General features: G+C 44.6%; 3 protein-coding genes and 1 long non-coding RNA gene across 5 annotated transcripts; 3 read left to right on the forward strand and 1 right to left on the reverse strand.

The window, feature by feature from the left end:
• The first annotated feature begins 1,251 nt into the window (after positions 1–1,251).
• LOC112876841 (ERI1 exoribonuclease 2-like) lies at positions 1,252–4,351 on the forward strand. Its single transcript, XM_025941020.1, has one exon. It carries the CDS (start codon positions 1,555–1,557, stop codon positions 2,632–2,634), a length of 1,080 nt encoding a protein of 359 aa, XP_025796805.1. The 5' UTR covers positions 1,252–1,554; the 3' UTR covers positions 2,635–4,351.
• Positions 4,352–4,768: 417 nt separating this feature from the next.
• Positions 4,769–5,959, reverse strand: LOC112878306. Its single transcript, XR_003225673.1, has 2 exons — positions 5,844–5,959; positions 4,769–5,083 (listed from the first exon to the last, which is right to left on the reverse strand). It is a non-coding gene; the product is annotated as an uncharacterized LOC112878306 (long non-coding RNA).
• A 4,018-nt stretch (positions 5,960–9,977) lies between these two features.
• On the forward strand, positions 9,978–13,071 carry LOC112876525 (ERI1 exoribonuclease 2-like). 2 transcript variants are annotated; one of them, XR_003225334.1, is made up of 3 exons: positions 9,978–11,401; positions 11,625–11,699; positions 12,663–13,071. XR_003225334.1 is itself a non-coding variant. In XM_025940652.1 (2 exons), the coding sequence occupies exon 1, from the start codon at positions 10,281–10,283 to the stop codon at positions 11,352–11,354; it is 1,074 nt and encodes a 357-aa protein (XP_025796437.1). In that variant the 5' UTR covers positions 9,978–10,280; the 3' UTR covers positions 11,355–11,401; positions 11,625–13,071. The 2 variants fall into 2 exon arrangements, 1 of the variants encoding a protein (XP_025796437.1); XM_025940652.1 differs by having other exon boundaries at positions 11,625–13,071.
• Positions 13,072–18,639: 5,568 nt separating this feature from the next.
• On the forward strand, positions 18,640–21,733 carry LOC112876526 (ERI1 exoribonuclease 2-like). Its single transcript, XM_025940653.1, has 2 exons — positions 18,640–20,063; positions 20,287–21,733. The coding sequence occupies exon 1, from the start codon at positions 18,943–18,945 to the stop codon at positions 20,014–20,016; it is 1,074 nt and encodes a 357-aa protein (XP_025796438.1). The 5' UTR covers positions 18,640–18,942; the 3' UTR covers positions 20,017–20,063; positions 20,287–21,733.
• Positions 21,734–21,852: the final 119 nt, after the last annotated feature.

Genomic DNA, 21,852 nt, shown 5'->3' on the forward strand with positions numbered 1-21,852 from the left:
GGCAATGACCCATCGGAATGACACCATGCTTTGGGCTAAGTATGGTGCCTATCTCTACGACGTATGTAGTCCGCTGTCCCCTCTAAACAATGGCTGTTAAAACTTTGTATAAATTTGTATTAGTTAGGGTAAAACAAAAATTCTGTGTATTCATGTGTATTTATCCTGTGGTGTAAAATTTGTGAGCTGTTGTAATGCTGGACTCGCTTTCGGGCGAGTTAAACCTATGTCGATCCTGTGTAACCGTGGTTGAATCGGGCGGTGACCTCACAGACCAATAAGTTATTCCGTTTGAAGTGCGTTGAGACTCTGTCGCCGGAATATCGATGGTCTACGTACTTGAACCTGAATAATTCAGTCGGTTCTGCCACGTCACCGGTGAAATCGAAGAAAAAAGATACCTTCATACAACTTAAGTTTATTTTTGTCCCGACTTATAAAACGGGATCACGCTGCAGTATCTCGATTTGCACGAAATAGATGAAGCTCGAGCAGGTAAAAGGTAAAAGCGCTCTCCGTACTTCAAGGCTCAGCTTTGACATTTTCAATGATATATCCAGCAGATCTGACCTTCGTGTCTATATTTTCTGGGCACAAAAGTGACCCGTTTCATCTGACGACAACAATAATGCATATATAGAGTTTCTGCAACTTGCAGGATAGCTGAAACTTTTGGATTGTTTACTTTGGCAAACAACAATCGCATATGGCAAACAACAAACCGTATCGCCCTCCAATTTCCAAAAAGAATATGGTATAAGTGATATATGTTCATGTATGATCTATTTACACCCTTGTGCTAGCCGTCACGAAGTCAATAAAGTCATATTATCTACAATATGCCAATTACGCCCATTGCGTTTTAGCTGGCAAATTTGTCCCTAGGAAAGATTGAAAAAACTACTCTCAAATCTATATTATTGTTAAGCATTGAACATTTCATATTTAGTCGATAGGATGCTTAGGTCGTTTGGAAGGGCTCTTCTTAAATAGTTCCACCGGTGAAATCGAAGAAAAAAATACCTTCGTACAACTTAAGTTTATTTTTATCCCGACTTATAAAACGGGTTCACGCTGCAGTGTCTCGATTTGCACGAAATAGGTGAAGCTCGAGCAGGTAAAAGGTAAAAGCGCTCTCCGTACAAGACATCCAATTTCGCGATATTCCGAAAATACATGCGGAGTATTATTTTAGAAAATTTTTTCCATATGTAGCGCCGCTTACTCAGCGGTCATCCGAGTCTTCGATCGAGCCAAGCTGTCACTACCAGTGGGCCTTATCCATTTTTCCTATCTGAATTCTAGTCGGAGACGAAATCCCCTGCGTCGTCCGTACGCCACCGACATCCTTCCGCCGCCGACCTCCCACCTCCGCCGCTATGCATCTAAAACCCTTCCTCGGCTGGGTCCGATCAAATCTCACGCCAAAACAAATCTCACGCGAACCAACCACCGCAATTTCGTCGCGCAATCACAGCAATCTCATCGCAAGCAACGCTCCGCCCCTCCTCCGCCGCAGCTTTCCGATCTGCAGATCCGGCGGCGCGCGGAGCCATGGCGTTGCAGCAGCAGAACAACCTTCCTCGCGCAACTACTGCAGCGCAAGGGATGCGCTGCCTCTCCTGCACCGCAGCTGCGTTCCGCCCAGCAAATCCGGCGGGGCGCGGCGCGATGGCTCAGCTGCCGAGCCTTTCTCCCCCAACCACAGCAGCGCAAGGAAAGCACTGCCACTCATCCGCTACAGCGTCTCGGCCGGCAGGTCCGGCGGCGCGCGGCGCCATGGAGTTCGATTACTTCGACGTCATCGACTTCGAGGCCACCTGCGAGCGAGATTCAAGAATCTACCCGCAGGAAATTATCGAGTTTCCTGCGGTCCTCGTCGACGCCGCCAACGGACGCATTGTCTCATCGTTCCGCACATACGTGAGGCCTCGGCACCACCCGCGCCTCACCGCATTCTGCTCCGAGCTGACGGGAATCCGGCAAGATCAGGTCGACGGCGGCGTGGATGTTGAGCAGGCGCTGGCGATGCACGACGCGTGGCTGACGGAGGCGGGCGCCGCCAAGAACCGCCTCGCCGTCGTCACTTGGGGCGACTGGGACTGCCGCACAATGCTTGAATTTGAATGCAGCTTCAAGGGCCTCACCAAGCCATCCTATTTCAACCAGTGGGTCAACCTCAGGGTACCCTTCGAGGCAGCGTTCGGCGCTGGGCGGCGCAACCTTCAGGAGGCAGTCGCGGAGGCGGGTCTGCAGTGGAACGGCCGCCTCCACTGCGGGCTCGATGATGCCCGCAACACGGCGCGCCTCCTGGCAGAGCTGATGCAGCGAGGGGTGACCATCTCTATCACCGGCTCTCTGGCGCCACCGCCTCAGCCAGAGCCGCAGCCGCAGCCGCAGCCGCAGCCGCAGCCGCAGCCACAACTTCAGCCGCAGCAGCCTCCAGTGAATCATAGCTTAAGCTCGTGCTTCAGTGGCGCTGTTGCTGCAGACTGCTACTGCTACTGCGGCATGGCTATCCGAAGAGGGGTGATGGCGATGCCGGGGCCAATGCAAGGGCATTGCTTCTTCATCTGTGGCAATTGGACGCCATCTTTGGGGCCGGTGTGCCCTTTCTTTATCTGGGCGACCTGATTGCCAGCCGTCCGCACTCCATTGCGTCTTCATCAATCTTCATTAAGGTCAGCTATCTACTTACTTTTCCTACACATATTCATAGAGTTCGTGCATAGTTAGTGTTCAGCTAGGTAGGTTCTGCACTCGCTCAAGAGTTCATGGTTCTCTGTGAATCTTTGTCTTTATTTACTTACACAAGTTATTAATAGTTTGTTTGTTTCACAATATTACCGTTTTGCTCAAATCACATTACTATTTACTAAGCAGTCTTTTTTTTATCAATTTCATGAATCTCCCTGTCCCTGATGAGATCAAGCTGCGAGTTACTTCCCCGCCTGTTCAGATGCATCGTCATCCATGAAAAGCTAAGTTTCTGATATCTGCCCCTTGCCCAATTCAAACTATATCTTTATATCTTGTTTTCTCTTTTCCAACCTTGAATCTGCAATTCTTTAGCCATTCGATATCATTTTCATTCATGCCCCCCAGGGTATATGTTTGCGCCTGCACAGTCAGCTATAGAAGCAATAATTATCTCAATATCTTTTTTTAGGTAGCTTAGTGCTATTACATGTAATTTTTTCACTCACCTCCTCACCATTTACTGCACCATTCATCTTCCATTGCATTATTACATCATAATTTGCAGTAGGCTACTCATCGAATGCATATCTGTTTCCTCTCTTTGCAGTAGGCCATTCATATCCTGATACTAGAGTTCTGATACTAGCCATCCTTTTGCATGGTCCAGTCTCAGTTACATGTTATTACTAATCATTCTTATACTAGTGAGACTTTATCCTTAATTATAGTTGCTAATAATTAATGTTAATATGCCTGTAAGATGGATGTCATTTAGCTAATCTGTTCATTTGCCTGGGATCACAGACCACCATTCTTTCTAGAGTTCTGTTTTCCTATATAATAGCAGAATTTACAGTTGCTAATCGTTGATTAGACAGTTCAAAATTGCATAATCTGCATCTAAGATGGCTGCCATTTAGCAAATATGTCCAATTTGGTCGGGATCACAGTACTGCCATTCTTTTTAGAGTACCGTGTTCCTACACGGTAGCCTACATAGCCTAATACACTAATCAAATTGTCATTCTTTCTTTTACATCTACTCTTTACTAATCATCTACAGCTCATGTGGTTGGTCTGGTCATAATGTGAAACAATGTAGTGTCTACTCTTTATGACCATGTATATCAATTCCTGTCTTTTTGTGTTTGTACACTGCAAGTCAATGCCAGTCTTTTTGTTTGTATCATCAGCACAACATCTTTTTATCCCACAAATTTATATTTCCCCCCCTTTTTTTACAGATGGTACCCTACTACAAGGCTCGTCAATTCGATACGGAGTGAGTTGAGATGGCACATGCTACTTGGCATCCAGGAGGGACTTCAGGATCGCCTTGTGCTCCCTACGGTGTTAACAATGGTTGATTCCAGCTGTGTGATGCTGACTGTATGGGCACTTGAGAAGGTTTTCATTCAGCTGATCATGACGTGGCACAGCAAGCCAGGGGTTGACTTAGATCACTTCTGCTATTCGCATATATGCACATCTATATTCTGTAATGTTCAAGGAGTTTGATATGTCACCTATAAAATTTGCAGTCGGTGCACATATATTTGTGTTGACTCTGTACTGTGTAAATTTGAAATCTGCAATTTGTGTGGACATCTAGAATTTTGTATTGAATCGGATACTTTTCGCTTTTGTTTGACTGATTAAAGCTGTACATATGCACATCATTTTTTTGTCGGTTTATGCAGTTTACTATTGTCAGAATTTTTTTATCAAAATCTGATGGATACAAAATCTGGTGTTTGATGCATCTGAAACACCCAAATTTCCTTGTATCAGTTTTTGTGTGTTCTGTTGACTGGAAACAACCGAGTGTTAGTTGCCAGTAAAACACCTGAATATCAGGTAGGCAGTCTCTTTCTGCCTTGAGCTTTTGAATTTTGACTAGAACACTTGGCGCGTTTTGCGTGCCCCATCATGACATGTTCATTAACATTTAATTTTTACAACGTCATTGATGTGATAAAATGGCAGCATGCACATAAATTTGTCCAGAAAAATGATAGAAAATGACACTATGGTGGTGCTACATCTACCTGTTGTCATTCAAATTCAATAACAAACAGTTAACTTGCCTTATTGATAAAGATTTAATCAAGTTCAAAGTACAGTTAGCTTGCCAAGCCAATGTTTCATTCCTACACCTCGATTTAGCCCAATGTTTCACAAGAAAGGCCAGCTGAAGCAATCTCTGACAAAGCATACTTCTTGAGAACACTTAAAGTTTTGATGATCAGCTCGCCTGTAGTGATTTATTTTATCCTTTCTTGCTCAAGGGCATCACCATCAATTATTCTAGTACAACCCAGCAGTGTCAACACTTGAAGATTGGGTACCTTCATATTATGGCAGGAAAAATTTCTTTTGCGATCTGCAACGCAAGGTACATTCATTAGTCCAGTATGACAGACAAGTGTTGAGTACTCAATTCTGCAAGAGAAACTAAATAGATGACCACATAATGTTGAGCAAGAAGACGAGACTTTGTTTTCGTAAAGCATTGAACAGCATGCTGTCAAGATCTTTGCACTAAACCAGTGACCCTGGCGAGATTTTAAGCTAGACAGATAGGTCTGATATGAACAATAGTTAAACAGGGGAACATTAGTTTGCTATGTATTAAGCCAAGCAAAAACTTTAACAACTGCTACCGTGAGTGGAAACAAAGCACTAATTTATGATTGCAAAAACATATATGGATACACTACGTAACCCCTCCATCCTATATTAATTCATTGTATGGAACAGCTGCAGTTCAAATATTGGGGGGGGGGGGGGGGGTGGGGGGTAATACTCCTCTCTCCAACTCTCCAATTTCCAAAGGCTGCAAATGACAAGAAATACAGGACTCTGCAGTCTGCACCTTCCTCAATCTATTTCCTGGAGCTGGTTCATTACTACTTGTCATGCGAGCAGCACATATCCTAGGTGGATGAGTTTTTTTACACTGACACAGGAGTTACTTTGGGAAGTCAAGCCTATACCTTTCGTTTCCATTAAAAAAATGCTATTGATCCTCGAAATAACTGTTAAGTTCTTTCTAAACCATTCTACCAAACACATGTTAAACAGATGGTACAAACTATTGCACAATTCTGTGAGAAACATAAGCCACTCCAAACTAATTTTACCTCTGTTCTCATGAAATATTTCACACACATTCCATACTCTGATCAAGCAAGAGACAGGCTTAAGACATATTCTCAACTAAATAAGTTTTCCATTCCATTCATAATGATCCCTCCTGCAAAGAAAAATCACAAGACAACAAACAGAAGTCCGTGAAATGCTTGATCAAACAGCTAAAAACACACACCAGAAGTAAGAAGCGATATGCATATGCTGCAAACTGAACCCTTATAATATGAAAACATTCAAGGGAAAGTTCCTGAAAGTACCATCCTGAAAGGACCGTGATGTCGTCTAGAGCGTGGGGGGGGGGGGGTGTTTGAATAGACGCACCTAAAAATTTTCACTCCAAAACAGCGGATAAAATTCACTGCCTGCCAAACCCGGAACTTCCGGGTTAGCAAATCCGGAACTTCCGAATTTAAGCAGGATAGTAGATGAACTTGAAACTTCCGGGTTCACACAGAGCGGAGTGAAGACAGTAAATCTAGTGCGAGTAAATAGTTACAAGTTCAAACCCCAGATGTAGAATAGGCTAAGTGGAGTTTCTGGAGCAGGTCCACACAGTCCCTGTAATTAAAAAACAACAATCTCTCCAAGAACACAAGTGTTTAATGGAGAGCTCCTTAAATCTACAAGATAAAATCAAACACAATTGACACAAGGATTTTTACCGAATCTCGGATTCACTGCATGTGCTACACAAGCTCAGTGAATGCTACTCTCCGTTGAGGAGCACAGTGAAGCCTCCCCGCCAAGGCGCTACACAAGCACACCTTGACCTTCCACTATCTTGATTACCTTCCCTTGCGTAGGTGGAAACCGACCCTTACAAACTTCCCCCGATAGTCCACACAATTAGGTGCTCGCCGGGCAACGCCTAACTGTCTAGGAGACGAAGCTCCAAGAGTAACAAATGGGAAACATACGATTTTGGCCAAACTGAAGTGCTCAAGGTTTGCTGTGCTCTCTAGTACTCTCAAGCTTTCACTCTCTCAAACCCAATTCAAAGATATTACAAGAATCACACAATCTCACAAAGAGAGGTTGGGGAGAGCTCAACAAGGCTACCAAGCTTTCTTAGGACGACCAGCAAGCAACAGAAAAATGCCTGGAACAGCAGCCCACCAAGGAGGGGCTCAAAGGTATAAATAGCTGGGTCCAAAGAAACTAGCCGTTACGTGACACTTAGAATACGGAACTTCTAGATTCTCACACCCGGAACCTCCGGGTTTTCAAACCTACTAGCCGTTAGTGCCACGTAAGCAAAACCCGGAACTTCCGGGTTGGAAAACTGGAACTTTCAGGTTGCCCTTGTTAAATCCACCCAATGTGCACTTGAGGCTTTTGTGTCTCTCTCAACTTACTTAGGTTATTTGAGCACCGAGACTAAATCAAAATATAATGCGATGCATCCCTCTTGATAGTATGGCACACCTGCACTCAAGATCAAAGATAGATTACATTTCAACCATTTGAATTTCTCAAAAGTGTACCATGTCGTGCCTTGATCATTCTCAATGTGAGGAGTGCATCCAACTTGGTTTCTATAATTTGAGCACAATTTCCTTCAGCCAGTGACTTGAACCATTATCTTTGAATGAAATCCACTTCTTGTTCAAACCACCGTCTTCCAGTAAGATTCTAGAAAGTTTGATACTTGCTAATATGAACACCCTATATGACCTAGATCCTTCAAGTTGAATCCAAAGAAAGTTTCTTCACCCTAGCGTTGGTGCCTCGGAACATTATTCCAAATTCCAACTCTTCATCCTTGCTTACATAGAGTTCCATATAGGTTTTTATCATAATTAAATCATCAATGAAATTCATTCTTTACAATTATTCCAAATTCCAACTCTTCATCCTTGCTTACATAGAGTTCCATATAGGTTTTTATCATAATTAAATCATCAATGAAATTCATTCTTTACAATTATTTGCAACTTATCTTCTATTGATAGATTGTCCATTTCTTCACAAGAAATTCCCTTCTGGTGCTGTGACTTTGTCAACAAGCTTCATTTGGATATGAGAATAAACAATTGTCATTACACACGTAACTCAATCCATATAGTAATCATTGCTTGTCAATATTGTCACTTTAATCATAGCTTAGTCACACGTCTTGTCATATGAGCCTTTTATCTTTATTTTCAATGTCTTTCATCATAAATATTCCACTGATATACCAATCAACTCCTGCTCAAATACTCAACAAGATCATTAGTTCTTTAATCACGGTGTCACTCTATTCACCAAAACCCACTAGAGGCCTAGATGCACTTTCACATACATCGCGACCTGCCTGCTCTTCCAATCATAAAGTCATCATTGATTCATTTCAGCACATCCTCGGAATGAGCTGATGCGTGAACTCACCGTCTAGCCCCTCCAAACTCAGCCAAAGTAAAGCAGCCTTGCACAACTGGTGCAGCAGAACATGCCCCACCGCATCATCTAGCGGCAAATGGATCTTGGCTAGAGCATTGCACAATCAGTCCCAAATTAGACTACAAGAACGCGATGCATATCCTTGAAACGTGCTCCAGGAACCAGCTCAAAAAACGCCGTGAACGCAAATGGCCAGATGGGGAAAGGGCAGGAACAACCAAGACTGGATCTCAGATAGCAAAGCAGGGGATAGTAATGTACCGACAAGCAGCCAAGCAATCCGAGCTCAAGAGATTATGAGCCCAGTGCCACCGGCCCGTCGCTGGGCGTCCTCCCCGTACCCAATCGCAACATCAAGCCTCCATACAGAACCTAGGGTTGGTGAAATCAGGAGCTATGAAAAGGGGATTAAAAACCCAGGCAATGGGGATAATAAAACGTGAAGAAAGGAACTTTTTTTTTACCTCATATCCGTTTTTTCCTCCGGCATTGAGCCTACCGGAGCCCAGCGCCGTCGTCATGCTCTTGCTGTGTGCATTCTATTCTCGTGAGAGGGAGGAAGTTTCGTGGGAGGGAGGAGGCATGGAGAAATTTTGATATTTGATACTGGAAGGAGCCATAGTGAAAGAGGATTGCGGGCTGATTTCAAAAAAAGTTTAAGAGGCTTTTTGCAAAGTTGTTTAAAGGGTGGAATGCACGAAGGCGCTGCGCAGGCGTGAATCACAATTACTCCCATACGAACAGTCGGTTGCTGTCATTGCCCAGAGCATCCCTGAAGCTCGCCGTCGAGGTCACCGACCCTGAGCAACGAGAACTCAAGTACACCAATGAATAAAGCGAGAGGTTTCGGCAGATAAATCATTGCTGCCCGTGACGACGTGGATGTGTTGGTGCTGACGCTGCTTGGTCGCAGTATACGTGAGGGCGTACATGGTCTACTCCCTCAGGGTGTGCTAGATGTGTAGCTAGAGTTTTGCAGCAATACACAAGTGAAAAGCTCAAGCGAAGGATACTTCAAGGCTCAGCTTTGACATTTTCAATGATATATCCAGCAGATCTGACCTTCATGTCTATATTTTCTGGGCACAAAAGTGACCCGTTTCATCTGACGACAACAATAATGCATATAGAGTTTCTGCAACTTGCAGGATAGCTGAAACTTTTGGATTGTTTACTTTGGCAAACAACAATCGCATATGGCAAACACCAAACCGTATCGCCCTCCAATTTCCAAAAAGAATATGGTATAAGTGATATATGTTCATGTATGATCTATTTACACCCTAGTGCTAGCCGTCACGAAGTCAATAAAGTCATATTATCTACAATATGCCAATTACGCCCATTGCGTTTTAGCTGGCAAATTTGTCCCTAGGAAAGATTGAAAAAACTACTCTCAAATCCATATTATTGTTAAGCATTGAACATTTCATATTTAGTCGATAGGATGCTTAGGTCGTTTGGAAGGGCTCTTCTTAAATAGCTTCACCGGTGAAATCGAAGAAAAAAATACCTTCGTACAACTTAAAGTTTATTTTTATCCCGACTTATAAAACGGGTTCACGCTGCAGTGTCTCGATTTGCACGAAATAGGTGAAGCTCGAGCAGGTAAAAGGTAAAAGCGCTCTCCGTACAAGACATCCAATTTCGCGATATTCCGAAAATACATGCGGAGTATTATTTTAGAAAATTTTTTCCATATGTAGCGCCGCTTACTCAGCAGTCATCCGAGTCTTCGATCGAGCCAAGCTGTCACTACCAGTGGGCCTTATCCATTTTTCCTATCTGAATTCTAGTCGGAGACGAAATCCCCTGCGTCGTCCGTACGCCACCGACATCCTTCCGCCGCCGACCTCCCACCTCCGCCGCTATGCATCTAAAACCCTTCCTCGGCTGGGTCCGATCAAATCTCACGCCAAAACAAATCTCACGCGAACCAACCACCGCAATTTCGTCGCGCAATCACAGCAATCTCATCGCAAGCAACGCTCCGCCCCTCCTCCGCCGCAGCTTTCCGATCTGCAGATCCGGCGGCGCGCGGAGCCATGGCGTTGCAGCAGCAGAACAACCTTCCTCGCGCAACTACTGCAGCGCAAGGGATGCGCTGCCTCTCCTGCACCGCAGCTGCGTTCCGCCCAGCAAATCCGGCGGGGCGCGGCGCGATGGCTCAGCTGCCGAGCCTTTCTCCCCCAACCACAGCAGCGCAAGGAAAGCACTGCCACTCATCCGCTACAGCGTCTCGGCCGGCAGGTCCGGCGGCGCGCGGCGCCATGGAGTTCGATTACTTCGACGTCATCGACTTCGAGGCCACCTGCGAGCGAGATTCAAGAATCTACCCGCAGGAAATTATCGAGTTTCCTGCGGTCCTCGTCGACGCCGCCAACGGACGCATTGTCTCATCGTTCCGCACATACGTGAGGCCTCGGCACCACCCGCGCCTCACCGCATTCTGCTCCGAGCTGACGGGAATCCGGCAAGATCAGGTCGACGGCGGCGTGGATGTTGAGCAGGCGCTGGCGATGCACGACGCGTGGCTGACGGAGGCGGGCGCCGCCAAGAACCGCCTCGCCGTCGTCACTTGGGGCGACTGGGACTGCCGCACAATGCTTGAATTTGAATGCAGCTTCAAGGGCCTCACCAAGCCATCCTATTTCAACCAGTGGGTCAACCTCAGGGTACCCTTCGAGGCAGCGTTCGGCGCTGGGCGGCGCAACCTTCAGGAGGCAGTCGCGGAGGCGGGTCTGCAGTGGAACGGCCGCCTCCACTGCGGGCTCGATGATGCCCGCAACACGGCGCGCCTCCTGGCAGAGCTGATGCAGCGAGGGGTGACCATCTCTATCACCGGCTCTCTGGCGCCACCGCCTCAGCCAGAGCCGCAGCCGCAGCCGCAGCCGCAGCCGCAGCCACAACTTCAGCCGCAGCAGCCTCCAGTGAATCATAGCTTAAGCTCGTGCTTCAGTGGCGCTGTTGCTGCAGACTGCTACTGCTACTGCGGCATGGCTATCCGAAGAGGGGTGATGGCGATGCCGGGGCCAATGCAAGGGCATTGCTTCTTCATCTGTGGCAATTGGACGCCATCTTTGGGGCCGGTGTGCCCTTTCTTTATCTGGGCGACCTGATTGCCAGCCGTCCGCACTCCATTGCGTCTTCGTCAATCTTCATTAAGGTCAGCTATCTACTTACTTTTCCTACACATATTCATAGAGTTCGTGCATAGTTAGTGTTCAGCTAGGTAGGTTCTGCACTCGCTCAAGAGTTCATGGTTCTCTGTGAATCTTTGTCTTTATTTACTTACACAAGTTATTAATAGTTTGTTTGTTTCACAATATTACCGTTTTGCTCAAATCACATTACTATTTACTAAGCAGTCTTTTTTTTATCAATTTCATGAATCTCCCTGTCCCTGATGAGATCAAGCTGCGAGTTACTTCCCCGCCTGTTCAGATGCATCGTCATCCATGAAAAGCTAAGTTTCTGATATCTGCCCCTTGCCCAATTCAAACTATATCTTTATATCTTGTTTTCTCTTTTCCAACCTTGAATCTGCAATTCTTTAGCCATTCGATATCATTTTCATTCATGCCCCCCAGGGTATATGTTTGCGCCTGCACAGTCAGCTATAGAAGCAATAATTATCTCAATATCTTTTTTTAGGTAGCTTAGTGCTATTACATGTAATTTTTTCACTCACCTCCTCACCATTTACTGCACCATTCATCTTCCATTGCATTATTACATCATAATTTGCAGTAGGCTACTCATCGAATGCATATCTGTTTCCTCTCTTTGCAGTAGGCCATTCATATCCTGATACTAGAGTTCTGATACTAGCCATCCTTTTGCATGGTCCAGTCTCAGTTACATGTTATTACTAATCATTCTTATACTAGTGAGACTTTATCCTTAATTATAGTTGCTAATAATTAATGTTAATATGCCTGTAAGATGGATGTCATTTAGCTAATCTGTTCATTTGCCTGGGATCACAGACCACCATTCTTTCTAGAGTTCTGTTTTCCTATATAATAGCAGAATTTACAGTTGCTAATCGTTGATTAGACAGTTCAAAATTGCATAATCTGCATCTAAGATGGCTGCCATTTAGCAAATATGTCCAATTTGGTCGGGATCACAGTACTGCCATTCTTTTTAGAGTTCTGTGTTCCTACACGGTAGCCTACATAGCCTAATACACTAATCAAATTGTCATTCTTTCTTTTACATCTACTCTTTACTAATCATCTACAGCTCATGTGGTTGGTCTGGTCATAATGTGAAACAATGTAGTGTCTACTCTTTATGACCATGTATATCAATTCCTGTCTTTTTGTGTTTGTACACTGCAAGTTAATGCCAGTCTTTTTGTTTGTATCATCAGCACAACATCTTTTTATCCCACAAATTTATATTTCCCCCCCTTTTTTTACAGATGGTACCCTACTACAAGGCTCGTCAATTCGATACGGAGTGAGTTGAGATGGCACATGCTACTTGGCATCCAGGAGGGACTTCAGGATCGCCTTGTGCTCCCTACGGTGTTAACAATGGTTGATTCCAGCTGTGTGATGCTGACTGTATGGGCACTTGAGAAGGTTTTCATTCAGCTGATCATGACGTGGCACAGCAAGCCAGGGGTTGACTTAGATCACTTCTGCTATTCGCATATATGCACATCTATATTCTGTAATGTTCAAGGAGTTTGATATGTCACCTATAAAATTTGCAGTCGGTGCACATATATTTGTGTTGACTCTGTACTGTGTAAATTTGAAATCTGCAATTTGTGTGGACATCTAGAATTTTGTATTGAATCGGATACTTTTCGCTTTTGTTTGACTGATTAAAGCTGTACATATGCACATCATTTTTTTGTCGGTTTATGCAGTTTACTATTGTCAGAATTTTTTTATCAAAATCTGATGGATACAAAATCTGGTGTTTGATGCATCTGAAACACCCAAATTTCCTTGTATCAGTTTTTGTGTGTTCTGTTGACTGGAAACAACCGAGTGTTAGTTGCCAGTAAAACACCTGAATATCAGGTAGGCAGTCTCTTTCTGCCTTGAGCTTTTGAATTTTGACTAGAACATTTGGCGCGTTTTGCGTGCCCCATCATGACATGTTCATTAACATTTAATTTTTACAACGTCATTGATGTGATAAAATGGCAGCATGCACATAAATTTGTCCAGAAAAATGATAGAAAATGACACTATGGTGGTGCTACATCTACCTGTTGTCATTCAAATTCAATAACAAACAGTTAACTTGCCTTATTGATAAAGATTTAATCAAGTTCAAAGTACAGTTAGCTTGCCAAGCCAATGTTTCATTCCTACACCTCGATTTAGCCCAATGTTTCACAAGAAAGGCCAGCTGAAGCAATCTCTGACAAAGCATACTTCTTGAGAACAAAGTTTTGATGATCAGCTCGCCTGTAGTGATTTATTTTATCCTTTCTTGCTCAAGGGCATCACCATCAATTATTCTAGTACAACCCAGCAGTGTCAACACTTGAAGATTGGGTACCTTCATATTATGGCAGGAAAAATTTCTTTTGCGATCTGCAACGCAAGGTACATTCATTAGTCCAGTATGACAGACAAGTGTTGAGTACTCAATTCTGCAAGAGAAACTAAATAGATGACCACATAATGTTGAGCAAGAAGACGAGACTTTGTTTTCGTAAAGCATTGAACAGCATGCTGTCAAGATCTTTGCACTAAACCAGTGACCCTGGCGAGATTTTAAGCTAGACAGATAGGTCTGATATGAACAATAGTTAAACAGGGGAACATTAGTTTGCTATGTATTAAGCCAAGCAAAAACTTTAACAACTGCTACCGTGAGTGGAAACAAAGCACTAATTTATGATTGCAAAAACATATATGGATACACTACGTAACCCCTCCATCCTATATTAATTCATTGTATGGAACAGCTGCAGTTCAAATATTGGGGGGGGGGGGGGGGTGGGGGGTAATACTCCTCTCTCCAACTCTCCAATTTCCAAAGGCTGCAAATGACAAGAAATACAGGACTCTGCAGTCTGCACCTTCCTCAATCTATTTCCTGGAGCTGGTTCATTACTACTTGTCATGCGAGCAGCACATATCCTAGGTGGATGAGTTTTTTTACACTGACACATGAGTTACTTTGGGAAGTCAAGCCTATACCTTTCGTTTCCATTAAAAAAATGCTATTGATCCTCGAAATAACTGTTAAGTTCTTTCTAAACCATTCTACCAAACACATGTTAAACAGATGGTACAAACTATTGCACAATTCTGTGAGAAACATAAGCCACTCCAAACTAATTTTACCTCTGTTCTCATGAAATATTTCACACACATTCCATACTCTGATCAAGCAAGAGACAGGCTTAAGACATATTCTCAACTAAATAAGTTTTCCATTCCATTCATAATGATCCCTCCTGCAAAGAAAAATCACAAGACAACAAACAGAAGTCCGTGAAATGCTTGATCAAACAGCTAAAAACACACACCAGAAGTAAGAAGCGATATGCATATGCTGCAAACTGAACCCTTATAATATGAAAACATTCAAGGGAAAGTTCCTGAAAGTATCATCCTGAAAGGACCGTGATGTCGTCTAGAGCGTGGGGGGGGGGGGGGGTTGTTTGAATAGACGCACCTAAAAATTTTCACTCCAAACCAGCGGATAAAATTCACTGCCTGCCAAACCCGGAACTTCCGAGTTAGCAAATCCGGAACTTCCGAATTTAAGCAGGATAGTAGATGAACTTGAAACTTCCGGGTTCACACAGAGCGGAGTGAAGACAGTAAATCTAGTGCGAGTAAATAGTTACAAGTTCAAACCCCAGATGTAGAGTAGGCTAAGTGGAGTTTCTGGAGCAGGTCCACACAGTCCCTGTAATTAAAAAACAACAATCTCTCCAAGAACACAAGTGTTTAATGGAGTGCTCCTTAAATCTACAAGATAAAATCAAACACAATTGACACAAGGATTTTTACCGAAGTTCGGATTCACTGCATGTGCTACACAAGCTCAGTGAATGCTACTCTCCGTTGAGGAGCACAGTGAAGCCTCCCCGCCAAGGCGCTACACAAGCACACCTTGACCTTCCACTATCTTGATTACCTTCCCTTGCGTAGGTGGAAACCGACCCTTACAAACTTCCCCCGATAGTCCACACAATTAGGTGCTCGCCGGGCAACGCCTAACTGTCTAGGAGACGAAGCTCCAAGAGTAACAAATGGGAAACATACGATTTTGGCCAAACTGAAGTGCTCAAGGTTTGCTGTGCTCTCTAGTACTCTCAAGCTTTCACTCTCTCAAACCCAATTCAAAGATATTACAAGAATCACACAATCTCACAAAGAGAGGTTGGGGAGAGCTCAACAAGGCTACCAAGCTTTCTTAGGACGACCAGCAAGCAACAGAAAAATGCCTGGAACAGCAGCCCACCAAGGAGGGGCTCAAAGGTATAAATAGCTGGGTCCAAAGAAACTAGCCGTTACGTGACACTTAGAATACGGAACTTCTAGATTCTCACACCCAGAACCTCCGGGTTTTCAAACCTACTAGCCGTTAGTGCCACGTAAGCAAAACCCGGAACTTCCGGGTTGGAAAACTGGAACTTTCAGGTTGCCCTTGTTAAATCCACCCAATGTGCACTTGAGACTTTTGTGTCTCTCTCAACTTACTTAGGTTATTTGAGCACCGAGACTAAATCAAAATATAATGCGATGCATCCCTCTTGATAGTATGGCACACCTGTACTCAAGATCAAAGATAGATTACATTTCAACCATTTAAGTTTGTCAAAAGTGTACCATATGGTGCCTTGATCATTCTCAATGTGAGGAGTGCATCCAACTTGGTTTCTATAATTTGAGCACAATTTCCTTCAGCCAGTGACTTGAACCATTATCTTTGAATGAAATCCACTTCTTGTTCAAACCACCGTCTTCCAGTAAGATTCTAGAAAGTTTGATACTTGCTAATATGAACACCCTATATGACCTAGATCCTTCAAGTTGAATCCAAAGAAAGTTTCTTCACCCTAGCGTTGGTGCCTCGGCACAAACCAATTGTCCTTCGCCAAGCTTAGTCCCTCGAAACATTATTCCAAATTCCAACTCTTCATCCTTGCTTACATAGAGTTCCATATAGGTTTTTATCATAATTAAATCATCAATGAAATTCATTCTTTACAATTATTTGCAACTTATCTTCTATTGATAGATTGTCCATTTCTTCACAAGAAATTCCCTTCTGGTGCTGTGACTTTGTCAACAAGCTTCATTTGGATATGAGAATAAACAATTGTCATTACACACGTAACTCAATCCATATAGTAATCATTGCTTGTCAATATTGTCACTTTAATCATAGCTTAGTCACACGTCTTGTCATATGAGCCTTTTATCTTTATTTTCAATGTCTTTCATCATAAATATTCCACTGATATACCAATCAACTCCTGCTCAAATACTCAACAAGATCATTAGTTCTTTAATCACGGTGTCACTCTATTCACCAAAACCCACTAGAGGCCTAGATGCACTTTCACATACATCGCGACCTGCCTGCTCTTCCAATCATAAAGTCATCATTGATTCATTTCAGCACATCCTCGGAATGAGCTGATGCGTGAACTCACCGTCTAGCCCCTCCAAACTCAGCCAAAGTAAAGCAGCCTTGCACAACTGGTGCAGCAGAACATGCCCCACCGCATCATCTAGCGGCAAATGGATCTTGGCTAGAGCATTGCACAATCAGTCCCAAATTAGACTACAAGAACGCGATGCATATCCTTGAAACGTGCTCCAGGAACCAGCACAAAAAACGCCGTGAACGCACATGGCCAGATGGGGAAAGGGCAGGAACAACCAAGACTGGATCTCAGATAGCAAAGCAGGGGATAGTAATGTACCGACAAGCAGCCAAGCAATCCGAGCTCAAGAGATTATGAGCCCAGTGCCACCGGCCCGTCGCTGGGCGTCCTCCCCGTACCCAATCGCAACATCAAGCCTCCATACAGAACCTAGGGTTGGTGAAATCAGGAGCTATGAAAAGGGGATTAAAAACCCAGGCAATGGGGATAATAAAACGTGAAGAAAGGAACTTTTTTTTTACCTCATATCCGTTTTTTCCTCCGGCATTGAGCCTACCGGAGCCCAGCGCCGTCGTCATGCTCTTTCTGCGTGCATTCTATTCTCGTGAGAGGGAGGAAGTTTCGTGGGAGGGAGGAGGCATGGAGAAATTTTGATATTTGATACTGGAAGGAGCCATAGTGAAAGAGGATTGCGGGCTGATTTCAAAAAAAGTTTAAGAGGCTTTTTGCAAAGTTGTTTAAAGGGTGGAATGCACGAAGGCGCTGCGCAGGCGTGAATCACAATTACTCCCATACGAACAGTCGGTTGCTGTCATTGCCCAGAGCATCCCTGAAGCTCGCCGTCGAGGTCACCGACCCTGAGCAACGAGAACTCAAGTACACCAATGAATAAAGCGAGAGGTTTCGGCAGATAAATCATTGCTGCCCGTGACGACGTGGATGTGTTGGTGCTGACGCTGCTTGGTCGCAGTATACGTGAGGGCGTACATGGTCTACTCCCTCAGGGTGTGCTAGATGTGTAGCTAGAGTTTTGCAGCAATACACAAGTGAAAAGCTCAAGCGAAGGATACTTCAAGGCTCAGCTTTGACATTTTCAATGATATATCCAGCAGATCTGACCTTCATGTCTATATTTTCTGGGCACAAAAGTGACCCGTTTCATCTGACGACAACAATAATGCATATAGAGTTTCTGCAACTTGCAGGATAGCTGAAACTTTTGGATTGTTTACTTTGGCAAACAACAATCGCATATGGCAAACACCAAACCGTATCGCCCTCCAATTTCCAAAAAGAATATGGTATAAGTGATATATGTTCATGTATGATCTATTTACACCCTAGTGCTAGCCGTCACGAAGTCAATAAAGTCATATTATCTACAATATGCCAATTACGCCCATTGCGTTTTAGCTGGCAAATTTGTCCCTAGGAAAGATTGAAAAAACTACTCTCAAATCCATATTATTGTTAAGCATTGAACATTTCATATTTAGTCGATAGGATGCTTAGGTCGTTTGGAAGGGCTCTTCTTAAATAGCTTCACCGGTGAAATCGAAGAAAAAAATACCTTCGTACAACTTAAAGTTTATTTTTATCCCGACTTATAAAACGGGTTCACGCTGCAGTGTCTCGATTTGCACGAAATAGGTGAAGCTCGAGCAGGTAAAAGGTAAAAGCGCTCTCCGTACAAGACATCCAATTTCGCGATATTCCGAAAATACATGCGGAGTATTATTTTAGAAAATTTTTTCCATATGTAGCGCCGCTTACTCAGCAGTCATCCGAGTCTTCGATCGAGCCAAGCTGTCACTACCAGTGGGCCTTATCCATTTTTCCTATCTGAATTCTAGTCGGAGACGAAATCCCCTGCGTCGTCCGTACGCCACCGACATCCTTCCGCCGCCGACCTCCCACCTCCGCCGCTATGCATCTAAAACCCTTCCTCGGCTGGGTCCGATCAAATCTCACGCCAAAACAAATCTCACGCGAACCAACCACCGCAATTTCGTCGCGCAATCACAGCAATCTCATCGCAAGCAACGCTCCGCCCCTCCTCCGCCGCAGCTTTCCGATCTGCAGATCCGGCGGCGCGCGGAGCCATGGCGTTGCAGCAGCAGAACAACCTTCCTCGCGCAACTACTGCAGCGCAAGGGATGCGCTGCCTCTCCTGCACCGCAGCTGCGTTCCGCCCAGCAAATCCGGCGGGGCGCGGCGCGATGGCTCAGCTGCCGAGCCTTTCTCCCCCAACCACAGCAGCGCAAGGAAAGCACTGCCACTCATCCGCTACAGCGTCTCGGCCGGCAGGTCCGGCGGCGCGCGGCGCCATGGAGTTCGATTACTTCGACGTCATCGACTTCGAGGCCACCTGCGAGCGAGATTCAAGAATCTACCCGCAGGAAATTATCGAGTTTCCTGCGGTCCTCGTCGACGCCGCCAACGGACGCATTGTCTCATCGTTCCGCACATACGTGAGGCCTCGGCACCACCCGCGCCTCACCGCATTCTGCTCCGAGCTGACGGGAATCCGGCAAGATCAGGTCGACGGCGGCGTGGATGTTGAGCAGGCGCTGGCGATGCACGACGCGTGGCTGACGGAGGCGGGCGCCGCCAAGAACCGCCTCGCCGTCGTCACTTGGGGCGACTGGGACTGCCGCACAATGCTTGAATTTGAATGCAGCTTCAAGGGCCTCACCAAGCCATCCTATTTCAACCAGTGGGTCAACCTCAGGGTACCCTTCGAGGCAGCGTTCGGCGCTGGGCGGCGCAACCTTCAGGAGGCAGTCGCGGAGGCGGGTCTGCAGTGGAACGGCCGCCTCCACTGCGGGCTCGATGATGCCCGCAACACGGCGCGCCTCCTGGCAGAGCTGATGCAGCGAGGGGTGACCATCTCTATCACCGGCTCTCTGGCGCCACCGCCTCAGCCAGAGCCGCAGCCGCAGCCGCAGCCGCAGCCGCAGCCACAACTTCAGCCGCAGCAGCCTCCAGTGAATCATAGCTTAAGCTCGTGCTTCAGTGGCGCTGTTGCTGCAGACTGCTACTGCTACTGCGGCATGGCTATCCGAAGAGGGGTGATGGCGATGCCGGGGCCAATGCAAGGGCATTGCTTCTTCATCTGTGGCAATTGGACGCCATCTTTGGGGCCGGTGTGCCCTTTCTTTATCTGGGCGACCTGATTGCCAGCCGTCCGCACTCCATTGCGTCTTCGTCAATCTTCATTAAGGTCAGCTATCTACTTACTTTTCCTACACATATTCATAGAGTTCGTGCATAGTTAGTGTTCAGCTAGGTAGGTTCTGCACTCGCTCAAGAGTTCATGGTTCTCTGTGAATCTTTGTCTTTATTTACTTACACAAGTTATTAATAGTTTGTTTGTTTCACAATATTACCGTTTTGCTCAAATCACATTACTATTTACTAAGCAGTCTTTTTTTTATCAATTTCATGAATCTCCCTGTCCCTGATGAGATCAAGCTGCGAGTTACTTCCCCGCCTGTTCAGATGCATCGTCATCCATGAAAAGCTAAGTTTCTGATATCTGCCCCTTGCCCAATTCAAACTATATCTTTATATCTTGTTTTCTCTTTTCCAACCTTGAATCTGCAATTCTTTAGCCATTCGATATCATTTTCATTCATGCCCCCCAGGGTATATGTTTGCGCCTGCACAGTCAGCTATAGAAGCAATAATTATCTCAATATCTTTTTTTAGGTAGCTTAGTGCTATTACATGTAATTTTTTCACTCACCTCCTCACCATTTACTGCACCATTCATCTTCCATTGCATTATTACATCATAATTTGCAGTAGGCTACTCATCGAATGCATATCTGTTTCCTCTCTTTGCAGTAGGCCATTCATATCCTGATACTAGAGTTCTGATACTAGCCATCCTTTTGCATGGTCCAGTCTCAGTTACATGTTATTACTAATCATTCTTATACTAGTGAGACTTTATCCTTAATTATAGTTGCTAATAATTAATGTTAATATGCCTGTAAGATGGATGTCATTTAGCTAATCTGTTCATTTGCCTGGGATCACAGACCACCATTCTTTCTAGAGTTCTGTTTTCCTATATAATAGCAGAATTTACAGTTGCTAATCGTTGATTAGACAGTTCAAAATTGCATAATCTGCATCTAAGATGGCTGCCATTTAGCAAATATGTCCAATTTGGTCGGGATCACAGTACTGCCATTCTTTTTAGAGTTCTGTGTTCCTACACGGTAGCCTACATAGCCTAATACACTAATCAAATTGTCATTCTTTCTTTTACATCTACTCTTTACTAATCATCTACAGCTCATGTGGTTGGTCTGGTCATAATGTGAAACAATGTAGTGTCTACTCTTTATGACCATGTATATCAATTCCTGTCTTTTTGTGTTTGTACACTGCAAGTCAATGCCAGTCTTTTTGTTTGTATCATCAGCACAACATCTTTTTATCCCACAAATTTATATTTCCCCCCCTTTTTTTACAGATGGTACCCTACTACAAGGCTCGTCAATTCGATACGGAGTGAGTTGAGATGGCACATGCTACTTGGCATCCAGGAGGGACTTCAGGATCGCCTTGTGCTCCCTACGGTGTTAACAATGGTTGATTCCAGCTGTGTGATGCTGACTGTATGGGCACTTGAGAAGGTTTTCATTCAGCTGATCATGACGTGGCACAGCAAGCCAGGGGTTGACTTAGATCACTTCTGCTATTCGCATATATGCACATCTATATTCTGTAATGTTCAAGGAGTTTGATATGTCACCTATAAAATTTGCAGTCGGTGCACATATATTTGTGTTGACTCTGTACTGTGTAAATTTGAAATCTGCAATTTGTGTGGACATCTAGAATTTTGTATTGAATCGGATACTTTTCGCTTTTGTTTGACTGATTAAAGCTGTACATATGCACATCATTTTTTTGTCGGTTTATGCAGTTTACTATTGTCAGAATTTTTTTTATCAAAATCTGATGGATACAAAATCTGGTGTTTGATGCATCTGAAA

This window comes from Panicum hallii, chromosome 9 (genome assembly GCF_002211085.1).
Source record: "Panicum hallii strain FIL2 chromosome 9, PHallii_v3.1, whole genome shotgun sequence".
NCBI classification, from domain to species: Eukaryota; Viridiplantae; Streptophyta; class Magnoliopsida; order Poales; family Poaceae; genus Panicum; species Panicum hallii.